A 13241-nucleotide genomic window follows, 5' to 3' on the forward strand; every position below is an offset into this window, starting at 1 on the left:
TCGCACGTCGTTCGTCATTGAACACTGATTCTATTTTTTCTTTTTTCTCTTCTAAATCGAATTGTGTGTTTAGGTGATATCTATACATGCACATATGTATGTCTACACATATCCATACGAAAATGAAAAAAAAAAAAATTATCTGGTTCTTCTTTCGACTTCCTTCAACAATTTTCCAAGACAGGCAAACTGATGACATACCATTTTTTTCTGTCTTTGCTATCTCAAAAAACTTTTAGACTCGAGGGTATCTCACTATGCTTCCGGGCAAATAGACAGATCGACCAGACCCGAATATAAAAATTCATTGCAATGAATATGACACTTGTGTATATTTATCCATCATGATTATTTATATCTTTATTATTTAAACTAGAAAAATATACTTGAGCTATCACGAGAAGCACAATATAATATTTCACTTGAACATACAATCTTGACATTGAAATAGTTTTATTTTTATTTATTTTTTTCAAGTTTATTTTAAATCTAAAGTATGACTGTTATTATTTATTTGTTTTTTAATGATAATTATACAAAAATGTATATAATATAAAAAAAAAATTTATTGTCTGATTACAGCCAACGTATATCAAGCGAATGGATACCAAAAAGGGCTGGACGTCATGGATTTCGTGGCTTTGTTTGCTTTTTGTATTGGTCGTTGGAACATTGGCAGCTGGAACCCTAGAAAAACTTCATGAAGGTAGGCTTCAATTTATTGCATTATATTGGATTTTCTCTTATAAATAACAAATGCTTTACTTGCAAAGTTTTTATTAAATTATACAAGTATTATACGAGTTATTTAAAATTAATCTGAAAGAATAATTATACATTTATACATTAGTTAAATTTATCATTCAATCGATAGAAAGGCTTTTTTTTATTTTTAATTTAATTTCCAACAATTTAAATAAATAATTGAATGAGTATAAAAATACATTTAAAACTTTGCTATATACTTTAATATAAAATTAAAATTTATATTTATAAAAAATTATTTAGAACGTTAAGAATTTATTTTAGGTAATTAGATTTGTTGAAAAATTAAGAGTTAGTTGAATGAAGAAAATAGTATGATTGGTAAAATTTTATATAGAACAAATTTTGTCAGTTAATAAGTAATAACTTAGTCAAGAATACTCAAATAGTTGAACAAACTTTGAAGGAAATATAATTTCTCTTATGTGAATATTTAACGGGTGCCAAAATATATATTCAAACTCAGTAATTCATAGTGGAATAAAATATTATCATTCACGATGCGTAAATACGAATAGGTGAAATATAATTTTCCCGTAATTTCCTCAACTGATTGACGGTGTTAAATCAAATTGAGCATAATTTTTCAAATATACTAGTTATGTTCAAATGACAAATTTCTGATTAGATATATAATTTTATTATCTAACAAAAAAAAAAACCACGATAAATTTTTTTTTTTTATATTTATTCAAATAAATTTGTCGAGAAAAGTTATCCAGCTTTTCATTATAATTTAAATGTCTATATTTTTAAAACATTTAAATTAATTATCAATTATTAATAATTAATTATTGATATTTAAAATTTAACCTATACATTATCGAGTTAATTGTAAATTGAATAAAAAAATTGAAACGGAAGTAATGACTACTGACCACGGAACTTTGATAACTTGGAAATTATATCTACACCGGGTCATCCGGTTTATATAATCTTTTCCTATGTATTCCACTTATGTCTATCACACAAATATTCCTACGCATGCTCACATGTATGTATTTTCCAACTTAACATTATCACAAACTTATAGAATACAATATTATAAAACATTATGTTTGTTTTTTTTTTTTCCCTTCTTTTTTCAATAACAGTGTACACTTGTTCAGTGTCAAAATACACGATAAATTTAATACACATATCTTGACCCTGTTTGTTATACCATTGAAAAAACTCTTCGATCTTCCTCGTCGAGCTGACCCAACATGTTGTATTGTATATTTCATTTTTCTTTATTTTTATTTTTTTATCTCCACCCCTTGATACTTATATAACGCCTTTTTCATCCATCATCTAGGTGAAAATGAAATCTTGATATTTTGTTGGAAAAAATCTTCATCGTATGAAACAGGCATATCAACTAAAAATATATATATATATTTACTCCAATAAACTTAGAGTTGTTGTCTGTACATTCTCACGCGTAGCCACTCAATCCTCTTTGATTTGTGATGGAGTTGCACCCTCATATCCTATTTCAAAACTTATGTAGACATTTTAATATATACCTGCTTACTTTTCTCAACATACAATAGTTTATCATGAGTTTGCTTTATTTTTTATATTGTTATTCATTCTATATGATATATCGATTCATGAGTCATTTAAATAATAAATATTGTTGAAACAATAATCAATCAATAATTGTGATTTTATATGAAGCACGAAATCAAAATATGAAATTGATGAACAGATATATTAGTGCTTAATGCGGCTAATGGACAAATAATTGATTTTACTGAAATAAAATATTCAATAATTATTGTCATAAATTGAATCATTGTATTGACATAATAAAAAAAGACTTTTGAGAAAGAATAAATTTTCAGAAAATAAAATACGTGAGCTTGCAGGTGACTGCCGCATAATTGACTATTGAATTCTTGGCTCTGTTTCCTGTCTCGTCACTCACAAATATGTATTTTTATTTTTATATTTGTTTCTCGACCCACTTGGCACATAAATTTCTATTTTTCTACAGAATAAATCACTACTTTGTTTTGTTTTGTTTATTTTTTATTTTTTAAATGAACAATGATAACTCAGTGAATCTTTAAAAGTTTTTCTTTGGCTTGATTGCTACGATTTGCGGTCAAAAGTTATTTTAATAAATAAAAAAATAAGAAAACTTTTTCTCTCATTTCATGTAAATAGATTTTCAATCTTATACTTATTTTTGAAGTTAAAATAAATAATCAAAAAAAGAAAATAATAAAGTTTTTAAAAAAATTTATATTTAAGTTTATATTTATAAAAGTTTGTTTGGCCATGTATAAAATATAAACTAAAATGAGACACTGAGCTTTTCAACGAATCCTCGAAAGTCCATGTGATATCGTGTTGGCAAACTATTGAAAAAAAAAAAAAAAAGCGCCAAAAGAGGTTCAAAAGTTTTGAAAAATTTAACTGAAACGACGCCAAGAAAAACGTTTATGCTATGAACAAAAACGGAAATAAAAATAAAATAAAAGTATAAAAAAAATAAAATAAACAAAGGCAAAGTCGTAAATGGTAAATTCAAGATAACGATAGTCACGTTTTTCTCGTGTAAAATTATTGTAACTCAAAGGCTATCATTACACCGATATATTGAAAAAATTGTAGAAGGTTAATTCAATTATTTTTATTTTAACTATTTGCGTATACTTAAGCTATTATTATCGTAAAATAAAAAATATAAAAAAGATAAGAAAAAATAAAAATTTTTACTAGTTTTATAACAGTTAATTCGATTACAAAAAGTAACTATAATTTGATGAAAATAATGAAAAACATTTTTCCATTCAGTAAGTACTACTAGAACCATTCAATGACATACACGTGACTAGAATTGCTATATAAACAAAAAACAGTAAACATTTTTATATCCAAAGCAAAACAAAACACACATTGCATTCAATAGTAACACTTTTTTTTTTTTTTAAATTCGGCAAACCTTTGTATAAAACAACAGAAATAAAAAAAAAAAAAAAAATCTTTTCTAAAGTCCGTTAGTTTTATTGCATATTGGTGGTGAAAAAAAGGAAAAAAAAAAAATTAAATAAATAACAAAAAAAAGTTTTTAAAATAAAAATGAGATTGTTGAAAAGTCAGAGGTCATTTGGTGAATGGACATTTTTGAACATTTGGTGACACAATGAGGGAAAATAGAGAAAAAAAGTTTATATAGATTTTTCCATAGCCCCACAGAATTTTCAACTCTATATCTATATACTCTGATCAGGTCTATTTTATTGTCTATCTTTTTCTATCTATTTTCATCCACACCAATGAACATCACAAGTGCAAATACACACTGGTGTCACAGTGGTACAGGATGTGCATATATGTATATATACATAAGCATCAGCGTATAATTCAGTTTTACTCTGAAACGACTCATTTATATGCGTTCGTTTGATTGAATCTACGAACAGTCTCTCATTCTCTCATTTTTATATTTTATCCTTGTCAACTCAATACATAAATATACATATCCAAAGCATTTAGTTTTCTCTCTATCTTTCATATATATATTTACGCGATGGCTTTCACCTCTTTATATACTCTAAACCTGGCCTATCCCCCTCAAAGCGGTTAGCTGTTTCAATTTCCTCTTACCACACAAAACTGAAAGGTGCATCAACCAAGCTCTATCTCGTCTCTTTTGCCTATCGTTTATTATAGCTTTTTTTTATTATTATCATTATAAATTTTCATCAAAACTCGTGGAAAAAAAAAAGAAAAAAAATTTAAATACGAAAAATAATATGTATGGTATATTTCATAGTCATCGTCAATGACAACCTCAATGGTTTTTCCAATGAAAACATCAAGTATATATATTTCTCTTTGCAAAATTTCTCTATGCATTGAAAATGTATGTATTATAATATACAGCATCAGAATTCATTGACAATACAAAATATTGTTGTGTTTGCTGGACATTCAATTTGAATGAATATGTATGTCTGATGTTTCACTGAAAATATATATTCATTATTAATTTATTTTTGGATCATTGCTTACTGGCAATATATGTAGGCATGTACACTGACAATCAATCAGCTCCTATAACATATTATAATTGACACATTTGCTCAAGATATATCTTCAAATTAACACAACTGGATCTTATATATTTGGTAATACCTATGGCAATACTGATAATGACCAGTAATCTATACTTATTGACAGTTAAACCTCAGGTATAATTGTCTAGAGAAGCTTATTGTCTGGCTAAACAGTACACACTGTGGTGATGTACTTACTCATTATCATGAAATTCAATTGTCAAACGGAGGCAATCGTATACTCAAGTCAACTTGTATTGTCACATCGACATCTTGATTGGCTATATCTGATGAATATTTCATAGAAATTTATCTCTCTCTAAAATGCTTCATATTCAATTCAATTCAAATGCTTTATTCGAACATCTATGTCCATAACAATATAAATATCTCAACAATAAACCAAAATTATCATCTATTTTTTTTTTTCTAAATTTATTTTATTATTATTTAAATATACTATTAGTTGCCGTGTTTAAAAATATTTTTAATAACTTATTAATATAAATTTTGTATAATTTTAAGCAAAAATAGCTTTAAACTTTTGCAATCGCAATACTCAGTTTGTCGAAAAGTGTCTGCAATCAGCAATTTAAGTTTAAATAAAAAGAAAAAATCTTTTTTTTTTTTAAATTATAAAAGTTTTAGATATTCAAATGATATTGCATTTATATGCAACTTAAAAAATCTAGCATCAAATAAAAGTATAGCTGAAAAAAAAAAAAGAAAAAATAAACAGTCAGTATTTTTGTTTTTAATATTATTTATTTATTTTCATCTAAATTTAAATTAGGGAATATATTGATTTTGTTAATTTTTCATATATAAATATTTTATTTTTATCGTTAACCCTCTATTTTATTTGAAAATGAGCAACGCATTGACCCGGTATATTCACGATAGTACAATATGTAGCTAAATGACTAAAAGGGTAAAATCAATGAAGGGTATTGTTGGGTGTCCAACTGAGGTACCAGAGGAAGTGAAATAGTTTAGAGACATTATATTCAATAGGGTGATAACTGATAAGAGAAGTGTGGGAGAGAAAGTCGACCAGGTGTCGATACATAATCGAGAGGTTGCTTGTCATCAAAGTGCCGGATCGTTTATACATCACGACAACGAGACACGTTGGGGATCCTCGTTAGAGCAAAAACGTGCGAGATGATGGATGGATGCTAAATTGCATTAATTAAATTCAGCGTGACAGCCTTAAGGGGGTAAAGAGTAGATATATATATAATACGCGTTCGTTTGGTGTATATAGCTTTTATAGCAAGGCCAAATATATACCTATAGCTTATATTCAATGTGCTTGATCGTAGCATGAGTTTCCATTTAACCGGACATGATAGCCATAGTTGGTATGCGTTACTTTGATGATTACAATCCCTTTTGATACAACTACCATCACTTGTATCTAAGCTATAGCTAGTCACCGTCAAGACATGCACACCTGTTTTATAAAAATAACATTGAAAAGCTTTCGTTGAGCTTTCGTCCAACTGAGCGATCGTCATCAGTTAGCTAATTGTATTTTGTCAATTGGATAAAGTATCATATTGTTACACCAGTGCTTGTTGGATGAAGCGTTATTTATTTAACTGAATAACAAAAATTTACTTTGTTTTTGATTTTTTTTTTTATGAATGAACATATAAGTTTCATACAATAATCGTACACGTGATGCTGCAATATAATTTCCGATCGAGAAATTTATTGGTATTGAGTATATGAGTATTTGTTTTTATATGAATGTTGAAGTTGAAGCACGAAAAATCAACATGGAAAGAGAACAGTGAATTTATGATGATTCTTTTATATATATATTTTTTTTTTTCGTTATCAAATGAAGCTATTAAGTCTAAACGAGAGAGCCATTAAATTTACGGTACCCACCGTATCATCAGTGGGACCTTGATGGTGAAGGTTGTGGTTACTTTTGAAATAAGGTTTGAGAATAAAAAAAATATAAAAAAAAAAGAGGTGTGAGGATGTAACATGTGTTGCCGAATAAGTGTAGGATACGCAGCGTAGATATTAAGTATAATTTAGTGAGGTCCGAGTTTGTGTCTTTTTCGTTTTTCAAAGAGTCGAGAAGAAGACATTAGTATCATTTCTTCTGAAACTACCAGCTGTGGTTTTTATCTACATCATTTTATTATATTTATTATTTTTATTTCTTTATTTACTAGATTTTAGTCTTTCACTAAATATTTTGATATATAATATTTAAAAATACTTTTTTTTTTTCTTTTTTCAATGATATTAAAAATTCATAAAAAATTTTTTCATATATTTTTTATATTAAAAATGTTTTACACTTTTTAGCATTAATATATTATATTATATAAAAAAAATAAACTTATTCGTCATATTGCAATATATATAAAAATAAAAAAAGATATATACTTTGACTTTGAAATACCAATGAATATTTAATACTTTGTCTTGTGAAAAATAAGAAATCTGTTTTATTTTTTTTTTTTATTCGTTTGGTATTGAAGTGTATGAAAGTGTTCAGTGCTTTTACGCATAGAGTTTTCGTCCGATGATACCTCATATAATATTTCTACATACAGTGTCTGCCATCGTTTGGATATCTTGGTGAAACTTCTATATGCGAACGTGCTCAAGAACGATCAGAAGTTTTATGGAAATTATACGAGGGATCAAGTTCTTCGCTAGCGCATTTATAGTACCACGACCTATAAGTCTTTGGTTGTACGTGCTAACACTTGGTCGAACGTTTATTCTCGGCTCGTATTCGTATCGACCATCCTCTTTTTTTTTTTTTATATTTTCTACTTCCATAGTATATACTTGCTTGCATTCACCTTATATAGAGACAACCCTTGACATTTTTCCATTTTTATTGCACATTTTTTTGTGAATTTTTATATCAACATCATTCTTATCAATAAAAATATTATTTGAATTTTTTAACTTTATACAAGTTACTCACTATTTTGATATAATACATTTTTTAGTATTTAATGGTTGATGCAAAATAGTTGATGAAAAAAATGATCCTTTTGCGTATAATGGGACACTTAGTATTTTTCTTTAAGAGTTTATTTATTTTATTATTTTTTTTTTTGCTTTTTAAACTGAAATAATATATATCTACTAAAATTACGTGCTTATGCATGAAAAATATTTTGAGTATCTTTTGTGAATTTTATCTTTCACAAGTTCTCAACCAACTTTGGCTTTGGAAAACGAAATGTTGAATTTGCGCTTTTAGACATTTTACCATCGAATTTCTGATCGTCTCACGCTCACTTTCCATAAGGTGCTCACTTTATTTTCTATATTTTCTTTTTATCCATTTTTTTTTTTTACTCTTACGAAAAAACTGCTAGCAGATATAGTGGATACAAATAAAATAAAAAAAAAAAAGTAGACACAGGCAGAAGCTTTCGAAAAGTGCAAAAAGCATTGGTCCCCGAGATCTCATGAAATTCTAAACTATTTCAATGAAATGGGATTTGCCGTTCGTCGCTTACGAGGACGCAATGTGCTCTTCTGTCTCTTGTCTTCTTCTTCGGTTTATACCGCAGTCGAGTTAAGAAAGCCACGAAACTGCAAAACTCGCAGACTCATCTTATCCCTTTGTTCTAATATTCTTGTGATTTTTTTTTCCCTCTTTTTTTACGAGTGAAAACGGAAATAAAAATAAAAAATATATAAGACTATCTATTCTACTCTTGTATTATATTATTTTATTCTCTGTAATAATATACGTTTCTTTATATCCCTAACATTTATTAATTTTTTTGTCTTTTTATCATTCTGTAATTATAATTATTTATTCTTCCAAATTGTTGTTAATTTTTAATGAACTACAATTTACAAGAATTAAATTTCATAAAAATAATTTTCTTTAATTATTTAATTTAAAACGTACGAAAAAAAACAATACTTATCATTCGATCAGTGGTATTTATGAGCGATCAATTATTATTTGACCTTGGCCTGTCGTGACTCTATCATTCAAAATTAATAATGATCCCTGAGCATGGCATATGAAGGCTGAAATGTTGATTTTTTACCCCTAAAATAAATAATGTGCAAAAATAAAAAAACTATACATATAAACATATTGAAAATTGATTATTCTATAAATAAAAAATATTATTAATATATAACTCAATAGATATACATATATAAAAATATGTTAATGTTTAGTTTGTCGAGTGAGACAATATCAGTTAGGTCACGTAATATTTTTAGTTCATCATTGAGACAGGTAGTGGTGGTGGTCGTGGTGTTAAGGTATCGCGAATAATCGCGAGAATCATGTGAGTAAGATAGAGAATAAATCCAAGGGTGGTGCTGCTCAAGGAACGGTCGAGAGTGCGGATTGGACAGGCTAGTTGGAATATACATGTATGTTGAGAAAGATGTATCCCGCGAGTTACTCCGAGATATTCGTGCACCATCATCGTGGTGGTGGTGGTGGTCGCGCTGTTGTTGGAAAGGGAAGTTAAGGGGCGCTAGGAGAATAAACGAAATAGCACGAATGTTACCGAATAAAGCCGATAAACCTGTGAGTTTGTATTCGACGCGCGGCAATAGTTCAACAACAGTCGTACCGCGGCCTCTGACGGGGGTGGTTTCTTTATTACTCCGGTATTTAAATTACTACTGTACGTGTATATAAATGTTATTTTTTTTTTTTTTCATATTTATTTTCTTAAAATTCAATTTATTTCGTTTTATTATTATAAACTGTACAGTTGTGAACATCGACAAATTAAATATTTTTAATTAAAAAAATATAATAATAATATATATCGGAAAATGTGGAAACGGTAGTGTTTGTTTGTCTATATAAAAATCAACGTTTATTAGTTTTTTTATTATTGTTTGTTAAACGAATGTGATCATTTTTGGAGTAACAAATTTTTTTTTTTTTTCTCTATGTTAAAACAAATTTGCATTGGATATATTATGGTTATTATTGATTGAGTGAAGAATTAGTTTTTCATGGCATTACAAAATGGAGTAATAATAAAAATATTAAAAAATTATTTGGGGAAAATAAAAGAGTTGAAAAAAGAAAAAGAAATATAAATATTGGTATGATGCTGAGTCTACCGAGTTTTTAAATGATACACTGAAAATAAAAATATTTTATTGAGACATTGAAACATTTTTTTCTTTTTTTTTTTTTTTATCTTTTGTTGATATAAAAAAAAAAACGAGTAAATAATTCGTAGAGGAATAAAATCTTGTCGTATTTGAAGACTCAGAGTCACCCTGAACAAACTACATTATTCGTTGTCGTTACAATATTTTTTTCACGATTTATACCTGCCAGTTTGTATATTCTCTGGCGTCTTAAGTCCCAGAGTTAACGTTGTGGTAGTAGAAGAATTTCTTTGTCCTCGAAGGGCACACACTGTACATGTGATGAAAGGAAGAAGAGAGATAGTAACTTGTGCATGCTGAGAAGGGGGCCAAACAAGCATAACAACAGTCGAATAAAAAAAACTAAAATAAGAAAGACCAATTCGATGCACTTTTTCATTTGGTAAAAAAAAAAAAAAAGAAAATTACAACAATATAGGTCTGTTAAAAAATTTTCGACGAGGTCGATATCGTTCAAGGTTGAAAGACTATGTATTTACTTCTCATCAAGACGATACAAAAATCTTAAAACTCTTGAAATTATATTTTAAAATACTCCAGACAAAAAGCAAATGTCTAATAACATAAACAAAGTTAAACAAGGAATGACAAGGGCAGAGTGAAAAAAAAAAAGAAAAAAAAGTGTTTGTGTGTGTTTCAATTAATTATTATCTTTCATTTTGGAGTAAAGTTTTGGAGTAAAAATAAGAAAAAATAATAAATAAATAATCTGAATCGTTGGATAAAAAACAGTCACGATGAAAAAAAGTGTAGAGAAGATGAGGAAGAGTGTAATGGTAGTGGTTAAAGCAGCTGTACTTGCAGCTGTCTTGGCTGAAATTTTGGGACCGGCTGATGCCATCAGGCCAGCCGGCTCTCATCCTGGCCATGCTTATTTCGAACAGCCTTGTTGCGGACATTCACATTTACGACATCACAAAGGTTAGAATTCATCTCAATACACAAGTTTCTACGAATTTAAGTCACCCAATTTTAATCCCCTAATTTTTTTTTTTCATGTCGTTCATATATACACTGCTTCAATTATTAATCTATATCATATATTTTTCATTTTTTTTTTTGTAAACATAATTTATTTTATTTCGTTATCAAAAAATTTGTGGCTCTTTAAATATTCTACTGTATTTTAATGACGTTTTTACTTTTCTATACACGATATCCGTCTGTACACGTGTATGCTCAAATATCGTGCGCGTTGACGTTGTTGTCGTTGTCGTTTGGTATGTCACGCGTGATCGACCTGTCACCCTGAGGCTGTCTGAATTTCGGGGTGTTACGCTCGGTTGAATTCAGAACTTTTTCGATACTCTGAATTTGATTGGTTTTATGGCCAAAAGATTTATCGACTTACAACAGAATAAAAGTTAGCTCTACACAAGCTAAAAAAAAAAAGTTTTATTCCATTTTACTATGTTCTTTTTTATTAGTGGTAGAAAATGCAAGGTAAATCGTGCAAATTTCTGAAAAATAGAGTATATAGATGTAAGGAAATAGCGGTCAATGAAAAAGATATAGAATAATAATGTGGAAAAAAAAGGGGATGGGATAAAACTGAAAGCCCGTTAGCATACATCACCAATATTATCTCGGTGGTTTTTCCACGCGATATTACCGGAGGGCTTACAACGACCGGGACTGACTTCATTACGTACCGAGGAACGATCGAATGGAATGTGGAATGGTTGGTCTACCTCTGTTGGTCTCCAAGCTATAGAGAGTCCAGTGCGAAGTAAACCTTGTGCGTTACGTTGAGCACATACAAAACGATGAATCTGCCGGCTTGTATAATATACATATATATAATTTGTGAATGTATGTATATTGTCTGTGTATATATTCGGACTATGAGAATACTTCTCTTATTACTCGGTATATCCTTCTTCTTCCTTTTCTTCGCTTTATGGTCTGTCGTGTTCACATACATACACTGTACCATGTGGCCTCTAGGATGTTATGCCTACTATATTTTATGCATGTACTTTATGTATATAATACACTCTATACCATATGATAGATCCCTCAGGATTACTCCATATATACAGCCCTCATTTTTTTTTTTTAATTTTTCTTTATTTCTATTTTTACTTTTGAATTTCGCAAACATTTTTTTTTTATATTTCACATATAAAAAACGAGTATATTTGTGATTCTATTAATAAAATTCTAAAGTCATATAAAAAATAGAAAATCTAAATTAAAATTGGGTCTTTTTAAAATTATATTTTCATTATTTTTTATATTTAATTAAACTTTTAGCTTATTATATTTGAATGATTTAAAAATTAATTTAAAGTAAAAAAGGTAGATTTTTTTTTTCAACTCAATTTATAAATAAATTGTTAAGTAATTTAAAAAATAAAAATTTATTATTATTATTTTGAATATTCGTATTATCAGTATAATGTTTAAACGATTTGCAGCAAATATTTAAGTTTCATCAACATTTATGATTTTTATGATTTTCATAACGGTATTTCGATAATCCACTGAGAATCCAATGGATTTACAAATATATATATAAAGTTAATGATATGCCATGGGTAAATATAATATCAAGTTTTTTTTTTTTAATTTTATTTCTGTAGCTTGCAAATAATAAATACGTTGTTATCACTGTATTATAATACCGAAGACGTTTCCCGGGAATCGTTGTTATCATCGATATGAGTATTATTAGTGAACATTTCAGCAAGACTGTTTGAGCGTCTTTCTATTCCCTCATAAAATTCACTACATAACTTGCAATGCTAGCATGTATTGTGTATATCTTCAATTTTAAATTTCTACTAACTAAACGGATATTAATTTCGTCTTACCGTGAAACAAACTGATGCGGATTAATCCAATTAACACTAGCATTGCGTAAGTCATTATCACTACATGCTTTGATGCCACATGTGTGTATAAACTGCAGACTGAATGTTTAAATTACACAGAATATTATTTACCTTTTCAAGAACAATTTGATTATTGATTTTAGTTTTATTTTTAACCGTATTGCAAAAAGAAAATAACTTATTTTATTTAACGTTTTTTTTTATTTATTTTTTTTTTTTTGATTATAGCTTCATAGCAATAAAAACTTTTTATTGATTCTTTGATTCAAACGTATTTTCCTATTTTTTGATAATATTATAGCAAGAAAAAGAAGTAAGAAAATTACAGTTAAAAAAAACTACAGCAAAAAAAAAATTTATATATATATAAGCAAAGAGAAAAATTATATACATATAGCCAGAGATAGATTAAAAAGTTTTTTAGTTTATA

At 27.9% G+C, this 13241-nt stretch overlaps 1 protein-coding gene across 3 annotated transcripts in view; it reads left to right on the plus strand.

Annotated features, from left to right (window-relative positions):
* Nucleotides 1-13241, plus strand: part of LOC122857999 (semaphorin-2A) — a 180856-nt gene that overhangs the window by 80447 nt on the left and 87168 nt on the right. For 2 of the 3 annotated variants that reach the window (XM_044160612.1, XM_044160603.1), the window contains exon 4: nt 583-706. In XM_044160612.1, coding sequence (XP_044016547.1) covers nt 583-706 — 124 coding nt within the window. Of the gene's footprint in view, nt 1-582; nt 707-9403; nt 10896-13241 lie in introns of those variants that run through there. The other variant, XM_044160596.1, reaches the window with a different exon arrangement.

The sequence above is a fragment of the Aphidius gifuensis genome, linkage group LG1 (assembly GCF_014905175.1).
Source record: "Aphidius gifuensis isolate YNYX2018 linkage group LG1, ASM1490517v1, whole genome shotgun sequence".
In the NCBI taxonomy this organism is placed as follows: Eukaryota; Metazoa; Arthropoda; class Insecta; order Hymenoptera; family Braconidae; genus Aphidius; species Aphidius gifuensis.